This window comes from Bubalus bubalis, chromosome 16 (genome assembly GCF_019923935.1).
Source record: "Bubalus bubalis isolate 160015118507 breed Murrah chromosome 16, NDDB_SH_1, whole genome shotgun sequence".
Taxonomy (NCBI): Eukaryota; Metazoa; Chordata; class Mammalia; order Artiodactyla; family Bovidae; genus Bubalus; species Bubalus bubalis.
The window spans coordinates 77476725-77500521 of NC_059172.1; the positions used below are offsets into that span (position 1 = coordinate 77476725).

At 37.3% G+C, this 23797-nt stretch overlaps 1 protein-coding gene across 3 annotated transcripts in view; it reads left to right on the plus strand.

Annotated features, from left to right (window-relative positions):
- The window catches only part of ARHGAP42 (Rho GTPase activating protein 42), a 348684-nt gene that overhangs the window by 276121 nt on the left and 48766 nt on the right, over positions 1–23797 (plus strand). For all 3 annotated transcript variants that reach the window (XM_045163011.1, XM_045163012.1, XM_045163013.1), the window contains 6 exons: positions 3246–3350; positions 5417–5546; positions 11430–11530; positions 13232–13341; positions 15837–15915; positions 17253–17292. In XM_045163011.1, the coding sequence (XP_045018946.1) occupies positions 3246–3350; positions 5417–5546; positions 11430–11530; positions 13232–13341; positions 15837–15915; positions 17253–17292 (565 nt within the window). The remainder of the gene's footprint in view (positions 1–3245; positions 3351–5416; positions 5547–11429; positions 11531–13231; positions 13342–15836; positions 15916–17252; positions 17293–23797) is intronic.

Here is a 23797-nt window from a genome sequence, read left to right on the forward strand (position 1 = left end):
CTCTGAAAATCTCTAAATTTACATATCTATGCTATGGTTAATTAAAGGTTTTTTAATACTATTTTAAGATACAGTTCTTTTAAATTGGGTCCCAATATGTGCAGACTATATATCTTATATTATTGAATAATTTAATAAATGTATGTAGCTTCCTTTTAATAAAGGGTTATCTATTAAATCTTTCATTTCCCTAATAATTATTTGTTGATATTAAATTGACAGCATAAAATAATTCTAAAATTACAGACAATGTATTTTGACACATCATCAGGAACTGTTGAACAAATAAAGGAAATTCCTTAAAATGTAACAACTTAACACCAATTCGAAAGTATATGCTTTCCAAAACATGTATGATTTTGTAAGAAGTTAACTTGTTTAGGAAGAGAAGCATTAGATCATTGCAGAACCAGTATTTAACTGTTGAAAATCATAACACACATACCAATTGATGCTTGACTGAATCCTCCTTCTTCCCCAGACAGAGGAAATGACAGGATATTATTCACACATAAAGATGATTTCAAACTGTGTTTCTTTCCTCATATAAAATAAAAGTTTACAGACACGTTATGCTGTTTGAATTATAAAAATATTAGCATCTTCTCAAATGTGTTTTCTAACTTTATTGTAGGAAGAAGTTATGGAAGAGATTGAATTGATGACATGTATATGGAATAAAATCCCAGGAAATTAAATGAAAAAATTAAATAAATTATTTTTCAGTTATAACATTTCATATAAATGACCATGTCTGATAACTCCTTGGACAGCTGCTCTTTACAAATAAAAACATCATAAATAAGTGCATATGAATGTGGGATTAGAAAGCTAGGGTCATGGAAATTGTGCTTTTGCAAAGAAAATTTTATTTTAACTCTTACATGAAAAGATCTGTATCTAGCTCCATGTTTTTGCTCAACTCTTGCTTCTTTTTTGAGTTCTTCCTGCTGCTTGCAAAAATACTGTCTGTTTATTACATAAGCCAGTACTGCCACCTCATGATCTTTTCCTGAATTTCACCTGGCCATCCTTATTCGTTCTCTTTGGGTACTTCTTATTTCTGGCTTACTGGTTTAGTATTCCTCACATCTGCACATTTTTGATCTCCGACTTCTGGTTAGAATCTCTTCTAGGGTTAGTTAGTTGCTGTTAGTTGCTCAGTCATGTCCGACTCTCTCTGACCCCATGAACTGTATAGCCCAACAGACTCCTCTGTCCATGGGATTCTCCAGGCAAGAATCCTGGAGTGGGTAGCCATTCCTTTCTCCAGGGAATGTTTCCGATCCAAGGATCAAACCAGGGTCTCCTACATTACAGGGAGATTCTTTACCGTCGGAGTCACCAGGGAAGCCTGTTACCATTTGGACCTAACAGAAGCAGAAGATATTAAAAAGGAGTGGCACGACTACACAGAAGAACTATACAAAAAATATATTCATGACCCAGATAGCCATGATGGTGTGATCACTCACCTAGAGCCAGACATCCTGTAATGGGAAGTCAAGTGGGGCTTAGGAAGCATCACTATGAACAAAGCTAGTGGAGGAGATGGAATTCCAGTTGAGCTATTTCAAATCCTAAAAGATGATGCTGAGAAAGTGCTGCACTCAATATGCCAGCAAATTTGGAAAACTCAGCAGTGGCCACAGGACTGGAAAATATCAGTTTTCATTCCAATCCCAAAGAAAGGCAATGCCAAAGAATGCTCAAACTCTCACTCAATTGCACTGATCTCACACACTAGCAAAGTAGTGCTAAAAATTCTCCAAGCCAGGCTTCAACAGTATGTGAACTGTGAACTTCCAGATGTTCAAGCTGGATTTAGAAAAGGCAGAGGAATCAGAGATCAAATTGCCAACATCTATTGGATCATCAAAAAAGCGACAGAGTTCCAGAAAAACATCTACTTCTGCTTTATTGACTACACCAAAGCCTTTGACTGTGTGACTCACAACAAACTGTGGAAAATTCTTAAAGAGATCAGAATACCAGACCACCTTACCTGCCTCCTGAGAAATCTGTATGCAGGTCAAGAAGCAATAGTTAAAACTGGACATGGAACAACAGACTGATTCCAAATCAGGAAAGGAGTACATCAAAGCTGTATATTGTCACCCTGCTTATTTAAATTATATGCAGAGTACATCATGAGAAATGCTGGCCTGGATGAAGCACAAGCTGGAATCAAGATTGTTCGGAGCAATATCAGTCACCTCAGATATACAGTCCATGGGGTCGTGAAGAGTTGGACACGACTGAGTGACTTCACTTTCACTTTTCACTTTCATGCATTGGAGAAGGAAATGGCAACCCACTCCAGTATTCTTGCCTGGAGAATCCCGGGGACAGAGGAGCCTGGTGGGATGTCGTCTATGGGGTCGCACAGAGTCAGACATGACTGAAGCGACTTAGCAGCAACAGCAGCAGATATGCAGATGACACCACCCTTATGGCGAAAAGTGAAGGAGAGCCAAAGAGCCTCTTGATGAAAGTGAAAGAGGAAACTGAAAAAGTTGGCTTAAAACTCAACATTCGGAAAATTAAGATCATGGCATCTGGACCCATCACTTCATAGCAAAAAGATGGGGAAACAATGGAAACAGTAAGAGACTTTGTTTTGAGGGGCTCCAAAATCACTGCAGATGGTGACTGGAGCCATGAAATTAAACGACACTTGCTCCTTGGAAGAAAAGTTATGACCAGCTTAGACAGCATATTCAAAAGCAGAGACATTACTTTGCCAACAAAGGTCTGTCTAGTGAAAGTTATGGTTTCTCCAGTAGTCATGTATGGATGTGAGAGTTGAACTATAAAGAAAGCTAAGCACCGAAGAATTGATGCTTTTGAACTGTGGTGTTGGAGAAGACTCTTGATCATGGGGTCGCAATGAGTCAGACATGACTGAGCGACTGTACTGAACTGAACTGTGTTATTTTCATCTTTATCCCCATTAATTCTCTCCTGGATATTTTGTCAGTGCATTTGAAGAGTAGTTAACATGACAACTGTCCATGACAAGACCTAAAAGTTAAATCATGTCTGCCAAAAAGGAAGTAAAAATTAGGTTCCATGGGTTCTGTTTCATATCTGTAATTCTAGTGCCAACTTAGCTGAGGATATTTAAAACTTACTAGCTAGAGGAATTAGAATGAAATATAATTTCTCTAATTTATTTTATTTGATGATCATCCTTTTAAAAAACACATTTTTATGGTTTATTTTTTATCTCTTTGTTTTTGCAGCTTTTATCATTCCTTCAGGGTTTATTTACTTTTTACCACGAGGGATATGAACTCGCCCAGGAATTTGCACCATATAAACAACAGCTGCAGTTCAACTTGCAGAATGTAAGACTATACCTGTTCTCACTGCCTCTCCTTAGTTAATCAGATGATCCCAGGGCAACTGAGTTATAGCCAAGCTGAACTTTGGAGTCTTTCAAAAACTTATCTGAGTACAATAAAGCCTCACTCATTTAGAAAAATCACTTAATAAATTTATTAACTTTTTAAAATAAGAGCTAATCTCATGTTTGAAAAATATATATTGCCAAATTTCATGAAAATGAAAATATCTGAGTGCAGAAACCTTGGAAACTGTTGCCTTTATCTAGTATTTTCATTATTTTGCTGAGTGACCCTAGGCATGCATATTTCCTGAGAGGGCAGTATTTCTATATTTGTGAAAGGAACTTTCACAATGGACTTTCATGCTCTGTCCCTTTCCTCCCTGAAGCTGTTTATTTTATAGCTGATATTTACTGTTTTCTAAAAATGTGGCTTTCAAGCATCCATAAAAGCTGCTTTAAAGCTTCAGGGAGAATTATTTAAAAACACCCTATCTATTTCTGGGACAGTTTACTTTGTAAAGTTGTCCAGTAAATGCTTTTAATATTTGATTGCAGTTATACGAATTCTGATTTACATGTACTGAATACCAGTTACACTTTCAAAAGGTAGCCAATCCTTTCTGTATTATCAAATTTTTTGTTCGGTTGCTAAGTCATGTCTGGACTCTTGGCAACCTCCTGGACTGCAGCACACCAGGCCTCCCTGTCCTTTCACTATGTCCCAGAGTTTGCTCAAACTCATGTCCGTTGAGTGGATGATGCCAATAACAAAATCTTAATTGCTGAGGATTTTGTGTAAATGAAGAGTTATTTCTGAAACCGTGTCTGGTACTCTAGCTAAAATAGTTTGTGAAGGTTTCACTTAATTTTCTATAAAAAGCATGCCTTTCAGTCCTTACCTGATTTTTGTCATTGTAAAGATGCTCAGCAAATAGAAATATGTATTTGGAGTGTACCATGAGAAATAAGTAATTGCAGTTATTCTACTTGTGTTTTGCATTTAGCTTTTTATTTAACCTAGATTTTCTCACAGAATCAATTTCACATGCAGTTCATTCCATTGTTTTTCAATATGGAATCCATTTGAGCTTTCTCAGTAAATATTAAAAGGGAAACTTATAAACCCAAAGTATTTTTATTATTTCCATATTAAATGCAATTGCAGTAAGATTCCTCGGATTTGAGAACAAGAGACAGGTAAAGTATTGGAAAAAGTTCATATCCTTATATTTCAAAGGGAAAAGCAGCAAAAGTGGCAATTAAGAAAACTTTCCTGACTTTACTTTGAGATTCAGATCTTTTATTAGGGGCCATAACAAAATGGTCATCATCACTGTCTCATAGGTTGGTGATTATTCTTATGTTTCCAAGTGCGTATTGTTGAGATAATATGACCTGAATGCAAAATTGATTTTCATAGAGAAAAGCCATATACTTTCTATATCTTCCCTTAAGTAAACTTGCTATGGTGTAAGTAAATTATTTCCTACAATACAGGATGTTAGAACTTGGAAACCTATTCATTTTTATGTGTTAATTTATGCATTGACCTCCTGATAACTATGTTAGGATTTTGGGAAAACAAGGTAAGTGATATTTCTTCAAAGAGGTGTTTGGAATAAAAATGATGAACCTTTTTCTCGATAAGTGGCACATATATCAAAATTATGTGAATTTATTTTAACCCTCAAAACAAATTAAGTTGTTGTGTATCTGCTTTTTTTTATCTTAGGTATTATGGGATATAAAATGTTATTTTAATTAATATCTTATATTTGTAAAGCTATAAGTTGTTCCCTAGATAATGTTAAGTGGGAAATTGGATAACATACACACATACACAGATTCAAAGAGAAAAATGCAGAAGGTCATTCAGAAAAGTTTCACTAAAGCAGTTCAAAATTAGAGCATAGGATTCAGTGTAGATGGTGGTGGATATGGTGAACAGTCCTGAAAGAGTCAAGGTTATCCTTTGCACCATTTGTAGTTTTGAAACCTTAGACTGAGTGTTCCTCAAAACTGGTAGAAAACACTGAATGAAATTGTTGTTTCTATTTACTAAAGACAAGGAATAATTTCGAAAGTACTCGACAAGAGGTAGAGCGATTGATGCAGAGGATGAAATCTGCCAATCAAGATTACAGGCCACCCAGCCAGTGGACAATGGAAGGCTACTTGTATGTCCAGGAGAAACGTGAGTTGCAAAGATGTAAATTAATGTCTCTTAAGATTAACATTCTGTTTCTATGAGATGTGAGTTGGTTACTTGCTTTTCCTTCAAGAAGGAAGACTAAAATTCCTAACAGCTTTATCCTATATGGTCTCCTTGGCCAGCGACTATCACTGAATGTGGAAGTTTTTCCACTTTTCACCATTGGATTCTCTAAGCTGGTATGTTGTTAAACTTGGAACTTAGAATTTTCATGATGATACCGTAACATGAGTTCAGTTTTAGAATTCAGTTATGGTGTCTGATCTCAATGCAAAGTTTCATGGAGAATTAAAACCCAAAGCCTTTATCAGATGAATCATCTTGCTGACTTTGGTAGTGGTTTTCCCCTTCAGCAGCATTATTTCATTTAATTCTGTGCTCTGACAGTTTTCAGGAGTAAAACTGGCAATTACATAACATCAAACTGGCACTGTTTACTTCCTGGTATTGAGAAATAAGCTTCAGATCCAATAGAGCATTATTATAATTGCCTCACTCTGAGAAAGTTTTTCTCACAAAAGTTAATAAAAGCCATTCAAACTTGTATAACTAGGGTCCTTTTTTGTCATTAAGTGGAACGAGTGATTAAATTAACTCTCTGTTTCAAACCAGAATGCCCTAAAGCACTCTCTTACTCGTGTTGAAGGAACATTTGTTTGCATTTCCAGTGCATCATGGGCCAGGGTCTTCATAAAACACAGAATCACGTGCGTGGATTGTGCAGTAATCTCAGATTGCTCTAAAAGTTGGTAAATGCCTATTTTCACTTTCTGTAGTTTTTATCACATGTGTGGACTTGAAGATGACATGAAGTAACATTGCCCTAAGTCTCCCCATCTCTAGACCTTAGATCAGGGTAGTTTTCTTGAAGACATTATAGTTAAAGGGTTTGAGATGTGGAAGCTGTAGATGTTGACTGTGAAAGTTTTGGGGGCATAATGCAAAATGATCACTAATATGCCAAGGTAGTTTATATTTGACATGATCAGATGATTGTCATTTGTTCCTTAACAGTACAGAAGCAGATAACAGTTTGATCCAGTAGTCTCAGCAAACAATTATTACTACATTGGTGATAGTGGGCTGCTGGCTCAGGGGATCTGGTTTCAGGATTTTCCCTCTCATAGCTATCTACCTTGACCAGTCTACTGTTTTCAGATGTTAAAATGATGAATCGAATGTCCTGCCTTTATAGTCTATAATTAAAATATAATAAATAGGTTTTTCCAAAATTTCTTGAGAAAAGACCAATTCATTGATCATATATGCAAGAGTATTTGGATTTAACTCAGGACCCTAAGAAAGATTCTGCATACTGAATAGTTTTTCCATATTGGAGAGCCTCGGTGTGAGGGTACATGGAGAGGAGCTTATACTGTGCCTAGTGGAGGAATATGTAGATAATGAGGCTTGTCAAATCTGCATCTGGTAGAGGAGGTGCGATCCTGTTGCCCAAAGATTTTTTGTTCATTGCAGCTCAGCAATACTTTATTTCTTGAGGTCCCCCCTCACCCCTCTTGTTAACACAGTTGCTAAAATCATTGTGGGTATACAATATCATGTTCTAATCAAAAAAGCTTTGGATTACCTAGCAAAATTCTTGTGTACATAATCTTCACATATGTCCTGTTCAGCCATGACTTGGTAGCCCATCCACTGGATGGTGCCAAGGTTTGCTTACCTATTCCCCAGCTGTTGGACATTTGGATCATACTAAAAGCATAAGCCCTTGAATAATCTGGGGTCTGGATGCATAGACAGAATGCAGTGTTTTATGCACCTGTCTGATGTTGATATCTTTTATTCTCAGATACCTGACTTCTTCTCTGGGTCAGTCTGAAATGATCATAAGGCCCTCTGTGGCACTGACCTTTTCTCTGAGAGTTCCTATCCCTCTAACATCTGCTTTAGGCTACAGAACTCAGGTAAATCTTCAATTCCAGTGTCTCTGTAGCCTGGGACCAAATCTGTCTATCTCCTAAATAACCTGTGAACCTGTACCTTCTCTCCATCTCCATAGTCTTGCACTGGCCTCCTTACTGTTCTTTTTTGCCTCCAGGCTTGTCGACCTCAGTCCGTTCTCAGAGAGCTTCCAGCAGCTTCCTCTGCAGTGCTTGCTTGGTTGTGCCTCTCCTGTGATGGCCGTGGTCAGGCATGGCATTCAAGGCTCCTCTCTATTTGTAGCATCCTCTCTTATGACATTCTTCCTGTTCCCAGGACAGCATCCATCTCCATTTTACTGTATATCTGCCTGTGCTGTTTTTATAGCTTTAGTGAGGCACACTTGGCATGCAATAAATTGCACATATTTAAAATGTACAGTTTGATCAATTTTGTCACATGTATCCACCTATGAAGCTATCACCACAGTCAACATAACACATGTATTCATCACTCTCAAAAGTGTTAATTTGCCTCACTGTAATCCCTCACTCCTTTCATTCCCACTTACCACCCTCACTTCTTCCTTTTGCCTAGGGATTTAAAAGGGAAAGTGAATGGGATTATATGCTTTGGAATTATCTTTCTATGAGGAAAAAGTACTCAAAGCCCCTTTCTTCTTGGAATCTTTGAGAGCATTTATATTAAGAAAATCTGACCATTTCACTAAGACACACTGCTTGTGCTCTTGCTATCACTGAGTAAGTCTTGTGGAGAACAGAAGAGGAGATGAAGAATATGGCTCCAAGATGTTTATTCAGTTGTGGGAGGTATAAGACAGAGAGACTTACACAATTAGCAACCAGTGATCAATAGTAAATATCAGAGCTATAAACTGATTTGATAAATGGAGATGGATGTAATGGGATGGTAGCAGATGATTGCTATTTAGACACAGCACTCCACTTCATCTGAGTATGTGGTTTGTATGTTACCCACCTCCAGGTATACAGTGAATTGCATTCTGGTAGATTCCAGTTTAAGCAGGAAGAGCATGGGGTCCAGAGTCAGATAGAGCTATATTGGAATTTTATGCCACCTGTTAACTGGGTAATTCTGGGTAAGGAACTTTCTGAGCTCAGTCTCCTCATTTTTAAAAGAGGGATATTCATATCTAATCTCATAATAACATTGTAAGAATTAGAGATAATGTATCTAGAATGTCTCTGTTATCAGTAGTGGTGCATAGTAATACCACTGTACTTCCAGGAGCCCTTATTCTGTGCAATTTGTATTTATATCATTTAATTCTTAAAACAACTCCTGAGAAGTATTGTTCCTCTAAAAAGAACAACTCCAACCACATGCCCTCTTAATGAAGAAAGCAGCACCATCTGCTGCTCTTAAGCTTTATTTTCTTTTATGTAAAATGCTCTTTATAATGTCTGACTTTGAAAGTTTCTAGATAAAATGTTGACTCTTAGTAGGTATCCAGTGAATGTTAATTCCCTCCCAATCCACAGACATCATCTCAGCAACCTCAGATGATCACTGGATAAGATAATTAAACTTGTTTTGGTTTGCAACTTCAGAGCTGTAATAAATTTTATTTTCCCAGACTTTTTTTTAGGGACTTCAGAATCACTTGCCTAAGAACATCTGCACTGGCCTGGTGCCAAGCAACTTTAAAGAAAGCAGCATGTCTGTGCAGCACTGTTGAAGACCAAATGCATGGGGTTCTGAAGTTAACATAGAGGCAGGATGAAAGGTCTTGGGTCTAATAGGTCATCAGAGTGTTGTAGCAGCTTTATTTAAAAATTATAGCTAATATTGCTTCATAAATTGATTCCTAAGTAGTAAAATCACTATAAGGATTTCTATCCAGCCACTCTCCACTAATAAAATATAAGCCTTTAAGTATTTTACACCACATGTAACAGAGTTATCAACAAGTATTATTAAGTATTACAGTGTGAAATAGTCCCAAAACAGAATTGAAGTTAATTGCAGTAATCCTTTGTGATTACCAAGTATAGAGCTGCACCCCATAATTTTAAAGTCTGGAGTGGTTTAAGTATTCAAGCTACATATGACACCAAGGGCACTATTATTACAGAAAAAAATTCAAATGGCTCATGAAACACTTTTCTCAAGAGGTACATTTTTACAATTCTGTTTCTTGGTTTTGAATACATTGTTATAAAACCCAGCCAGCAATAACATTGTATATAATTGTTGCTAGAGAGATCCAGGTGTTAATCCAGACAGGCCCCTGTGTGAAGAAGCTTTAGGAAACAAGCTCCACTTTCAACCCACTCAGCCCACTGGGGCACTTGGGTGCAAGATAATTGGCTTCCCTGTGGGAAAGATGAAGTCTTCTACCGAGGTCATGAGATAATTGAACTTGTGATTCATCCGTTTGCCCAGGTGAAGCAGCATCAACCAGTTTTTAAGGAGAACACTGGATGACAGAGTGGTATGCAGTGGGAAAGGGTTGCATACCCCAGCGAGGTTATATTTATGGGAAAAAGAAAGGGAACATTATACATGCATGCATGCTAAGTTGCTTCAGTTGTGTTTGACTCCTTGGACTGTAGCCCACCAGGCTCCTCTGTCCATGGGATTCTTCAGGCAAGAATACTGGAGTGGGTTGCCATGCCCTCCTCCAGGGGATCTTCCCAAACCAGGAGACAAATGCACATCTCTTGCAGCTCCTGCATTGGCTGGTGCGTTCTTTACCACTAGCACCATTGACCCTATGGTCTGTAAGCCCACAGGCTCCTCTGTCCAAGGGATTCTCCAGGCAAGAATACTGGAATGGATTGCCTTTCCATTCTCCAGGGGATCTTACTGACACAGGGATCGAACCTGAGTCTCCTGCATTGCAGGTGGATTCTTTAGTGTCTGAGACACCAAGGAAACCAACCCTTCATTTTAAAGAGAGATTTGAATTTAATTTTTTCAGATTAGTGTTAAAAGGGAACAGCTCTGTGGTCAATAAAGTCTTAGAGAAAGATGAATAATTCATTCCTTCATTCATCAAATCTTTATTGAAGAGCAACTATGTGTCTCGCCCTGTTCTATGGATTAAGAATATGCTATTCCACAGAACATCATTTGTTCCTTCTCTCATAGAGCTTTAGATTCTAGCGATGGATGCAGACAGTAAATAAGATGAATTAGTAAAGTGTTGATCATATACCTGTTAACTGCTGAGAAGAAAGTAAAGCAAAAAAAAAAAAAAAGAGAGAGAGAGAGAGAGATAAGAAACGAAATATCATGGTGAAGGTGTTGTGATTTTAGCTATCTCTACAGAAAGGGCCATTTAGGAAAAAACCTGAAGGAAGTGACAGTGTAAGTCATGCAGGCATCTGAAGGAAGAGTCATCCTGTGAGTGGAAATGCTCTGGGGTAGAAATGCATTCTCCATGTTCAGAGACCAGCACGGCCCAGTGTAACTAGCATTGAGTGTAGGAGGCAAAAGGCAGTAAGACCAATAATATCCTTCTATCCAGATCATTTGGAGCCTATCTGGGGAGATGTGGGAAATGACTGGAGAGTTTTGAACAAAAGGATGAAATGACCTGGCTAAATTTTGAGCAGGGTATTTCTGGCAATTTTGAAAGTAGACGATAAAGGAAGATGTAAGGAGACCTGTTATAGCACCTCAGACTGTCCTTCTCATCCTTCCCACATCCATGGGTAAACCACTTTCACAGACGAGATAACTGAAGCTGAGAGCTAAAGTAACTCTTGATTGTACCAAGTACGTGTCAGAGCTGCAAATTAAGCCAAGTTGTCTGGTTGCAAGACACTCTACCCTACACCACTCTAGCTACAGACTGGCCTTTCTCACTCACAGTAAGCATTCCTGACTTGCATGGTCTATGGAAATCCTCAGTTGTACTTCATAGCATCGAAAACTGCACAAACTTGGATGCAACTCATATATTAACAGTCTGTATTGTTTGTTTCCTTTCATTAGGACCTCTTGGTTTTACATGGGTTAAACATTATTGTACATATGATAAAGGAAGTAAAACTTTTACAATGAGTGTTTCAGAGATGAAGTCCAGTGGGAAAATGGTGAGTCATTTTTTTTTCTATTGTTTTTTAACTGAACTTGTTATTTAAGTAATGGAAATAAAAATCTTTTGCACGTATTTTTCTAATAAACGTGTTCACAATTTTTAAGAATTGAAAAGTCACAGAAGTTTTCTCTCACTTTAAATGACCTTGATGACTTAAAAAGAACAGCCAGTACTTCTCTTTCACTTTGGCTGTGAATATTTATACGCAGTTACATTACATGTACGGACACCTTGGTGGATGGCATCTCACATTCCTGGCAGCAGAGTCGTTTGTGGTGTTGGTTTGCCAGCAGCCCACAGAGTTTGTCAGGGGCAGGTTGAGGCTCACGGAGTCCGCCTCTTTCTTCCCGGTGGTTTCCTGTGGGAGCCCGTGTTTGTCCCTGCATGCCACAGTCCCTGCAAGCACTGAGTCCTTCTTACTGAAATGCTGGCCAACAAAGTTTCTCAAAAGAAATCAGTGAGTGCTCACTTCCCCCTGAAGCCAGTCAGTCACTGAATGTCGCACATGGGTGGTGAACGGTACAAGCTAAGTGTACTTTGTTTGCGGAAGTGCCGCCGAGTGCAGCACCTTTATTTCGTGTAGTCTGCAATCTTTTTGTGAGTTAAGATATGAATATGGCAGACGATGAGACCTACAAATAAGATGACTGAGCCATCATCTGAGAGTCCTAGAGCTGGAGGTTATCCTAAAGATTATTGAGACTCGCCTCCTTTTAACTGTCTAGAAGATAAAGATGGTAGAAAGTAAGTGACTCCCCACCTAATTTGTGGTATAGATCATGGAGTAGTAAATGTTGACCTAATTTAGGCACATATTCAAATATATCAACTGAAACTTATTGTGCTTGGGCATTCAATAGAGTCTAATGATTCAAAGTGACAGATATAAAGTAAAGGAGCACATACCAGAGAAAAAGAAATCTTAGATTGCTACCATCACGAGAAGTTGTTAAATGCTGTAATCACACCTTAGTTTCTACTCAAGTTTTCGTAAGAAAAGCTGTTGCCCAGAAGTGAGTTCATTGGACAGTAGTGAGATAATAAACAGACCAAGCCAGAGTTCTATTAATAAATCTGTAAGATTTGCAACCAGAGACAATAGAATTAACCAGGCATTAGGTAAATATTCTCCTTAAAATTGAATGGCTTTTCAGGTATAGAAGAGAATTATGACTTGAGCTTATGTTGGATTCTGTGCAAAGAGGTTTAGTTTCAGAAGCAGACTAGCAATTGGTTACCAGCAGAAGAATCACATGGTATGCATGATAGTAATAGCGTTATAACAAGTATCTACTAGAGCTTTATTATTTTGGTAACTCTCTTGAGATTTGGAGTCAACTGTCAGCTGTCATTTAATACTGCACAGCTCTCATTCAAATATGTACACATTATAGTATAATTTAACATGATAAGTAAATATGTTGAAGGGTGATAGGCACAGAATTCTCAGAATTCTTTGAATAAAACATATATATGTGATTAATTTATTAATAAATGCTTTGTTGTCTTACAGTTGGGAAGTTAACATTAGCCAGACATCTTTGTATTAATATTTATTGAAACAGGGCATAATTATGATCTTTATACATAAACTGTACTCTAAGTTATTTTAATATGGAAACTTTATATGGTATATTTAATATATTTCAGTTCACTCTGTCATCATGTCAAAAATATGTTCCACCTCTTGTTTCAGAATGGCCTTGTTACTAGCTCACCAGAAATGTTTAAATTAAAATCTTGTATCCGACGAAAGACAGATTCAATTGATAAACGATTCTGCTTTGACATAGAAGTGGTCGAAAGGTTTGAACTTTTCACTTTGTATTTTTTAATTTGGTTTAGATTAATGTTTTTCTGTGTATAGCTATAAATATGAACCAGCATAAAGTGCTTGTTTTTCAGTCTCTTTTTAAAAAAGCAATATATGTTTAATTCATTCTCTCACTTGTTTATTCAATAAATATGGATTACATGATGCTTTCAAAAAAATAAATTAGACACAGAGTGCTACCAAAGGGTAATGTCATGCAGTGAAGAATCTGAAAAATCGTGTAAATGACTGTCTTGGTCAAAAGCACACATTGTGGACTAAGCTCCCCTTCCCAGTGAAGGAGCCTGACAGCATTGTTCATGGCTCCTGGGCCAGCCTTTCTGTACAGTTTTGAAACCTAGTGGCCTTGTGCCAAAGTATGAAAAAAGACACTGCTGCACTTGCCGTAAGCTTCCTTCGGCCAGTGAAATTCCGTGCCTTCCATGCACACAGCACTGTTCTGGGCATTCTTAGTCAAAGGATATTGGGAGAGACATAAAGGTTGTGCAGCCAAGCTCGTCGTCTAACTGAACTGTTTAGCTGTACTCATTTATCATTTCAAGTAGAATAGAAACAAAGTCAGGAAAAGTATGTAAGTATGTTTCTTGATCTCTGTTGTATTCCATAATCTATTCTTCCCCTGTGTTACCACCATACTTCTGAATACTCTAGCTTTGCGCGTGAATATATACCACATATATATATAACATTCTGACATATTGTATACACCGTTATATACCATAGCTTACATATACTATAGACTATAATTATTTAGTAGGACATGGCCCCATTCTTATGCTTCTTTAAAACAGTATTAGCTGCTTTGGCCCTGTGTTCTTTATACTTTGTAGATCTGCTGAGCAAGTTTGCTTTTCTCTCCAAAAATTCCTTCGGGATTTTTGACTGGAGTTCTATTAAGTTATTAGTTAAACAATGGTGAATTGAACTCCCCCTAAGATTTTATATATCTTTTTTTTCCCCCATTTTGTTTTTGGGTGTCTTCTTTTCATTGAAATTTTGAATAGCATTCTTTCATTAGTAGAAACTCATTTTTGTTTTATGGTTGAAACTGCAGTGCAAAGACGAGTAATTTTTTTATATATCAATCTATGTCCATTGGTTTTAATAATTTCGTGATAGGGACTTCTTGATTTTTCTGTGTAGATGAATACTAACATATTAGTGATTTTTCTTTTCTTTTTTCAGTGCTTTCTAGATATAAAACCTTGGAGCATGCTGTTAAACCCTGTGCTTCAGTTGTTTCATCTGTAAAACAAGGCTAGTCACTACACACATCAAAGGGTTGTTGTGAGGAATAAATAGGTTAATGAAGGAGACATAACAGTGCCTGGCACACAATAAACAGCCTACAAGTATTGTTGTTATTACTCCTGTTTTAAACTGGCTTAAATTACCCAAGATAAAATTACTTTGATCTTTCTAATCAGTTTCTCCATTTCTTATCAATATAATGATCCATTTTCCTGTATCCATGAAGACATATCCCTTTGTCACAGTTTTAGCTCATTCTAGGCTTGTAATTGGCTTCCCCATTACACAATATTTAAATGAGATTTCCTTCTTGTTTACCTTGTCACAGAGCTCTCTAAGCTTCTGTTTATCCTATGAACAGCTTGCATAGTTCATTAGGTTAATTTCACTTTTTTCCTGGATTTTCTGTATTTTTCTCTCATACTGATTTCATCTCTCCTTTTGCTTGCTCTTTCTTGAAGCACATCCTCAAGTAGCTATTTCAGAATGGGCACATGGGAGAGAGTTGTTTTTTGAAGTGTTAATGGTAATACTGTGATCATTGTATAAACACTTTGGTCTTATTGTCTTCTGTAAAATTAACTAGTTATGGTATAAGGCTTCTCATATTGCTGTATGAAACTGAAATGGCTCAGTCATGTCTGACTCTTAGCAACCCCAGGGACTGTAGCCTACCATGCTCTTCCGTCCATGGGATTTTCCAGGCAAGAGTACTGGAGTGGGTTGCCATTTCCTTCTCCAGGGGATCTTCCCAACCCAGGGATTGAACCCGGGTCTCCCACATTGTAGACAGATGCTTTACTGTCTGAGCCACCAGGGAGGTTCACATTGCTATATATTCATTATCATTATTTTTAGTGACTAGATGATAATACCCTGGGTCATATTCTTAATTATTCACATCTTATGGAATGTTTAGGTGGTTTTGAAGTTTAATGACTGTGGCTCTGTCATCCTTTTCAGTCATTTTAGGGGAATTAGTTTGAGACTAGCCTCCTTCAGACAGTCTTATACCTAAAACACTTAGAATTTCTTTTCAATTTTTTAATTTCTTTTTTTCTCTCCTATCTATATTGTTTGCTCTCTTTTCATTTTTTTATCTTTCCTGCTTTTTCTTCAAATTTTAATTTATTGTTAACTAAGAATTTAAATAAACAGCATATGTTTAAAGGCATAAATAAGTGAATTGAATATATATAATACTTATTTTTAATAGGCATGGGATCATCACACTGCAAGCCTTTTCAGAAGCTAATCGAAAACTCTGGCTTGAAGCCATGGATGGAAAGGAACCGGTAGGAAGACAACACATTCTCTAATTTTGATTTTATTGTTTTAATAATTGCAAAGTACATATAAAAAAATTTATATGCCTATATATAGTATATTTGAAAATATTAAAATAGCAAATCAGGAGTAGAGACTCTTACTGTTTTCTAATGTTGTGTCACTGGCACATAACAACAACTTTTGAATTTATTTTTCAGGGAGACTTCTAGGACTAATTTAAAACCCTAAAATTACTTTCAAAAAGTAATTTTATTTGGCTACATTGATTGGATTGCTTTATTTTGCTAGTTCTTGAGTGTCTACTCTTTGCAAGGCCAGTGTGAGGTATTATGATCAGCATGATGAACAAATTTCAGGGTAACCTAGACCACAGGTTAGAAGTCTCCTTTGATAAAACTGTTTGTAACTTGACATTTCCCTCAATCCAGATCCCCATTTTTCTCATAGATATTTTGATGTTGACATAAATTTACTTGAAATGATCAGGGAGGCTTATATAAAAAAGGGAATACGTCACTGATGACGTCTGTGACGCACACGGCACTGAGGGCTTAGAGGGATGAGCTCACAGAGCCAGTAGAAGACACCAGCCTGTCTCTTGAAAACTGTCTTTTAAATGGCAAAGAACTTGTGAAAAGTGCCTGTGCAACAGCAGAGCTACACAAAGTGTGGACCCTAGATTTTGAATCTATCCTACAAACTATTACCAGGCTACACTGAGTACAGAGATTATGATTAAGGATCTGGAAAATTTTGTAGCAATTAGAAGTCATTTTATATCTGTTGAATTTAATAATAAAAAAATTTAGACTGTCTATTCTTGATTGTTTATTACATTTACTTTTTTTTTTTTTTGGTAATTTACAAAATAATCTGTCAGTGATGGATTAAAAATTAAAAACAAAGCAACTTGTCTCTTTACTGCTAATAGTTGAGAGGCAAGCCCTGACCTAGAGGAAATTTAGAAGACAGTGTGATAGCTTAACAAGCACAAGTTAGGGTACACGCTGAGAAAAAACGCCAAGCAGGTAATTTGAGGAGGAAACAATCAGGTGCATCCATCATGAGGTACTTCCTGAAGAAAGTAGATTGTGCCTCGTGTTGGAAAATAGAATGAAATGCTTAGATCAGAGGGAAAGGCATAAACCTTTGCCGAGGGCAGGACAGCAAGGGAGGAAAAGGAGTGGGAGGCAAGACTGGAGGAGGGCGTTGTGCACACAGTAGTGGTAGGACCTGAAATCAAGACACTCCCTGTTTATATCACTGAACCAGTACCACCCTGGTCATTGTCTGTTGTGGCTCCTTAACTGCAGATGACTGGCTGACTTCTTTTGTTTTTTAGATTTATACCCTGCCTGCGATTATTAGCAAGAAAGAAGAAAGTAAGTTGTTTTAATAATTATTTGAAATGTTATCATGTAGATTTTTTTTTTTTTTTTTTTAGTTGAAGTAAATGGCAGTCCACTCCAGTATTCTTGCCTGGGGGATCCCATGGATAGCCTGGCGGGGTACAGTCCATGGGGTCTCAAAGAGTCAGACAGGACTGAGCAACTAAACCACAACAACAAAAATAACAAATTAGTTTCAGCTGTACAACAAAATAATTAATTTCTGTATAAACTGTAAAGTGATTACTGCAGTAAGTCTAGTACCATCTGTCACCATAAAGTTGTCCCCCAGCCTCCAACCCCTTCCCTCCGATAACCATGAATCTGAGTTTGGTTTCTTTTTTCTTTGTTTTATTTTTTATATTCCACATATAAGTGAAATCATATGGTATTTGTCCTTCTCTGACTTATTTCACTTAACAAAATGCCTTTGAGTTCCCTCCATATTGTTGCAAATGGCAAACAAAAAATTTCCTTTTTTATAGCCGAGCAGTAGTCCATTTTGTGTATATACCTTATCTTCTTTATCCAATTCTCCCATCAGTGTCAATTCAGATTGTGTTCATATCTTAGCTATTGTAAATAATGCCACAATGAATATAGAGATGGATATATCTTTTCAAGTTAGTATTTTTCATTTTCTTTGGAAAAATCCTCAGAAGTGGTATAGCTAGATCTTATGGTAGTTGGTTCTTAAACCTTGGGGTACCTTTGTACTATTTTCCATAGTTGCTCCTCCAGTATACATTCCCACCAATAGTTTACAAAGTTTCCCTTCTCTTCACATTCTCTGAAAAACTTTTTTTGTCCTTTGGATAATAGCCATTCTAGCAGGTGTGAGTGATATCTCATTTTGATTGCATTTCTCTGATGATTAGTGGTGTTAAATGTCTTTTCATGTGCCTATTGACCATCTGTATGTGTTTTGAATAAAATATATAAATCCTCTGCCCATTTTTAAGTAAATTGTTTTTTACTATTCAATTGTTTGAGTTCTTTATATATATTTTGATATTTACCCCTTATCATATATATGATTTGCAACTATTTCCCCCTCATTCAGTAGGTCACCAATGCATTTTGTTGATGATTTACTTTGCTGTACAGAAGCTACTCAGTTTCATATAGGCCCACTTGTTTATTTTTGCTTTTGTTGCCTTTGCTTTTGAGGTCAGATAAAAAAAAAAAAATCCATATCAACACTGATACTAAGGAGCTTATTGCGTACATTTTCTTCTAGAATTTTTATGGATTCAGGTTTTATGTTTAAGTTGTAATCCATTTCAATTTGATTTTTTGTGTGTGGTACTATATTCATTTCTTTGCAAGTGTCTGTCCAGTTTTCCAAGCACCATTTATTGAGGAGGCTGCCTTTTCTCATTTTATATTCTTGACTCCTTTGTCATAAATTATTTATCCATGAATATATGGGTTTATTTTTAGACCCTTTACTCTCTTCCATTGATTTATGTGTCTGTATTTATGCCCTTTCCATACTCTTTTGACTACTGTGACTTTCTAGTTTACTTTGAAATCAAGGAGTTTGATACCTCCAGCTTTATTTATTTATTTACTCATTTAGGGGTTTGTTTTTCTGATGATTCTTTTGTCTGAAATCTGCCTTATCAGATTCTTCCATGGTTCCATAAAATCATTGATTATTAGTTCTAATTCTGTGGTAAATGCCTTTGGTAGTTTGATAGGGATTGCACTGAATCTGTAAATTGCATTGGCTAGTATGATCATTTTAATGATATTACTTTTTCCCATTTATAAGTGTGGTATACCTTTCCATTTGTGTCATCTTTAATTTCTTTCATCAGTGTCTTAGAGTTTTCAGTGTATGTCTTTCACCTCCTTGTTTAAATTTATTCCAGGGTGTTTCTTTTTTATGTAGTTGTAAATGTGATTGTTTTCTTAATTTCTTTTTCTGATATTTTGTAATGAGTTATAGGAATACAGCAGATTTCTGTATATTGATTTTGTATGATGAAATTTTACTGAATTCATTTGTTAGTTCTAAGAGGTGGTTTGTTTTCTTTTTTTGGTGGACTCTATAGTTTGTTTTTTTCTATATAGTATCATGTCATCTGCAAATCCTGACATTTTTTTATCTTCCTTTCCAGTTGGGATTCCTGTTATTTCTTTTTTCCCCTAACTGCTGTGGCTAGAACTTCCAATATTATATTGAATAAAAGTAGTTACAGTGAACATTCTTCTATATCATTCATAATCTTAAAGGAATACCTTTCAGCTTTTCACCAATGAGTATGATATTATCTGTGGGCTTGTCATATATAGCCCTTATTATGTCAAAATATGTACCTTCTATGCCCACTTTGTTGAGAATGTTTATCATAATAAGATGCTGAATTTTGTGAAATGCTTTCTCTGCATCTATGGAGACAGTCTACATTTTTTATGATTCATTTGTAAGTATGAGTATCATGTTTATTGATTTGTAGAGGTTGAACAAGCTTTGCATCCTTGGAACAAGTCTCACTTGATGATCATGATCATCCTTTCCTTTTTTTTTTTTTTTTTTTTCTTTTTATTTTCCTCTTTATTTTAATTTTATATGTGGTTGAATTCAGTTTGGCTTTCCAGGTGGCACTAGTGTTAAAGAACCTGCCTGCCAATGCAGGAGACACTAGAGAGGAGGGTTCAAAACCTCGGCCAGGAAGATCCCCTGGAAGAGGGCATAGCAACGCACTCCAGTATTTTTACCTGGAGAATCCTATGGACAGAGGAGCCTTGTGGGCTACAGTCCATAGGGTCACAAAGAGTTGGGCATAACTAGCACACAGTCGTGAAGCAACCAAGCATGCAGCATATACGAATTCAGTTTGCTAATATTTTGTTGAAGACTTTTACATCTATTTTCATTGGAGATGTTGGCCTGTAATTTTCCTTTTTTATGTGTCCTTGTCTGTTTTTGTTATCAGGATAATACTGGCTTTATAAAATGAGTTTGGAAATGTTCTGCCTTCTTTACTCTTTGGATTAGTTTGAGGATAGATATTCAGTCTTGAATGTTTGATAAAATTCACAGGTGAAACCGTCTGATGCTGTACTTCTGTTTGTTGGGATTTTTTTTTTGCAATCGCTTTACTAATAATCTATCTATTCAGAAATTTTATGTCTTTATATTTCAGTCTTGAAGGTTATATGTTTCTAGGAATTTATCCATTTGATCTAAGTTGTCCAATTCCTGTGCCCCAACCAGTAATGCTGAAGAAGCTAAAGTTGAACTCTTCTATGAAGACCTACCAGAGAAGGCAATGGCACCCCACTCCAGTACTCTTGCCTGGAAAATCCCGTGGTTGGAAGAGCCTGGTAGGCTTCAGTCCATGGGGTCGCTGAGTCAGACATGACTGAGCGACTTCCTTTCACTTCTTACTTTCATGCATTGGAGAAGGAAATGGCAACCCACTCTAGTGTTCTTGCCTGGAGAATCCCAGGGACGGCGGAGCCTGGTGGGCTGCCATCTATGGGGTCGCACAGAGTCGGACACGACTGAAGAACTAACACTCCAAAAAGATGGATTTTTCAATACAGGGGACTGGAATTCAAAAATGGGAAAACAGATACCTGGAGTAACAGGCAAATTTGGCCTTGGAGTACAGAATGAAGCAGGGCAAAGGCTAGCAGAGTTTTGCCAAGAGAACACACTGGTCATGGAAAACACCTTCTTCCAACAACACAAGAGAATACTTTACAAATGGACATCACCAGATGGTCAATACTGAAATCAGATTGATTATATTCTTTGCAACCAAAGATGGAGAAGCTCTATACAGTCAGCAAAAACAAGACCAGGAGCCTACTGTGGCTCAGATCTTGAACTCCTTATTGAAAATTCTGATTCAAATGAAAAAAGTAGGGAAAACCACCAGACCATCCAGGCATGACCTAACACAAATACCTTATATTATACAGTGGAAGTGACAAATAGATTCCAGGAATTAGATCTAATATACAGAGTGCTTAAAGAACTATGGATGGAGGTTCATGACATTGTACAAAGGCAGTGATCAAGACCATCCCCAAGGAAAAGAAATGCAAAAAGGCAAAATGGTTGTCTGAGGAGGCCTTACAAATAGCTAAGAAAAGAAGAGAAGCTAAAGGCAAAGGAGAAAAGAAAAGATATACCCATCTGAATGCAGAGTCCCAAATAATAGCAAGGAGAGGTAAGAAAGCTTTCCTCAGTGATCAGTGCAAAGAAATAGAGAAAACAGTAGAATGGGAAAGACTAGAGATCTCTTCAAGAAAATTAGAGATACCAAGGGAACATTTCATTCAAAGATGGGTGCAATAAAGGACAGAAACAGTATGGACCTCACAGAAGCAGAAGATATTAAAAGGAGGTGACAAGAATACACAGAAGAGCTATACAAAAAAAGGTCTTCATGACCCACATAACCATGATGGTGTGATCACTCACCTAGAGCCAGACATCCTGGAATGTGACATCAAGTGGGCCTTAGGAAGCATCACTATGAACAAAGCTAGTGGAGGTGATGGAATTCCAGTTGAGCTATTTCAAATCCTAAACAATGGTGCTGTGAAAGTGCTGCACTTAATATGCCAGCAAATTTGGAAAATTGAGCAGTGGCCAAAGGACTGGAAAAGGTCAGTTTTCATTCTAATCCAATGCCAAAGAATGTTCAAACTACTGCACAGCTACACTCATCTCACACACTAGCAAAGTAATGCTCAAAATCCTCCCACCAGGCTTCAACAGTACATGAACTGTGAACTTCCAGATGTTCAAGCTGGATTTAAAAAGGGCAGAGGAACCAGAGATCAAATTGCCAACATCCACTGGATCATTGAAAAAGCAAGAGAGTTCCAGAAAAACATCTACTTTTGCTTTATTGACTATGCCAGAGCCTTTGATTTTGTGGATCACAAAAGAAATGGGAATCCAGACCACCTGACCTGCCTCTTGAGAAAACTATATGCAGGTCAGGAAACAACAGTTAGAACTGGACTTGGAACAACAGACTGGTTCCAAATAGGAAAAGGAGTACGTCAAGGCTGTATAATGTCACCCTGCTTATTTAACTTACATGCAGTGTACATCATGTGAAATGCCAGCCTGGATGAATCATAAGCTAGAGTCATGATTGCCAGGAGAAATATCAATAATCTCAGATACGCAGATGATACCACCCTTATGGCCGCAAACAAAGAGGAACTAAAGAGCCTCTTGATGAAAGTGAAAGAGGAAAGTGAAAAATTTGCCTTAAACTCAGCATTCAGAAAACTGAGATCATGGCATCTGGCCCATCATTTGACGTGTAAACAGTGGAAACACTGAAAGACTTTAATTCTGGGGGCTCCAAAATCACTGCAGATGGTGACTGCAGCCATGAAATTAAAAGACGCTTGCTCCTTGGAAGAAAAGCTATGACTAACCTAGACAGCTTATTAAAAAGCAGAGACATTATGTTGCAGACAAAGATCCATCTAGTCAAAGCTATGGTTTTTCCAGTAGTCATATATGGATGTGAGAGTTGGACCATAAAGAAACCTGAGCACTTAAGAATTGATGCTTTTGAACTGTGGTGTTGGAGAATAGTCTTGAGAGTCCCTTAGACACCAAGGAGATCCAACCAGTCCATCCTAAAGGAAATCAGTCCTGAATATTCATTGAAAGGACTAATGCTAAAGCTGAAACTCCAATACTTTGGCCACCTGATGCGAAGAGCTGACTCATTGGAAAAGATCCTGATGCTGGGAGGGATTGGGGGCAGGAGGAGAAGGGGATGACAGAGGATGAGATGGTTGTATGGCATCACTGACTCGATGGACATGAGTTTGAGCAAGATCTGAGAGTTGGTGATAGACAGAGAGGCCTGGCGTGCTGCAGTCTGTGGGGTCGCAAAGAGTCAGACAGGCCTGAGCAACTGAACTGAACTGAACTGATCCAATTTGTTGTCATATTATTGTTCTTAGAAGACCCCCATGATTCTTTGTATTTCTTTAGTATCACTGCAATTTCTCCTTTTTTCATTTCTTGCTTTGTTTGAGCCTTCTCTCTCTTATTGGTTAGTCTAACTAAAAGTTCGTCATCTTTGTTTATCTTTTCAATGAACTAGCTCTTGATTTTTATCTTTTTTATTATTATAGTTTTAGCCTCTGTTTTATTCATTTCCACATTAATCTTTATGATTTTCTTCCTCCTCTTACCTTTGGACTTCATTTTTCTTTTTGTAGTTAGATTGTTTGAGATTTGTCTTTTTTCTTTAGGTAGGCCTGACTTCCCTCTTCCAGGACTTAGTTGGTGGTCCAGTAGTTAAGAATCCACCTTCTAATGCAGGGGATCCAGATTTGATCCCTGGTAGGGGTACAAAGATCCTATATTCTGCAGGGCAGCTAAGCCCACTCACCGTGACTACTGAGCCCCTGTAGTCTAGAACCTACGAGCCACAAATGAAGATGACCACTCGCCATAGTGAAGACCCAGGGCAGCCAAAAATAATAGTTTTTAAAA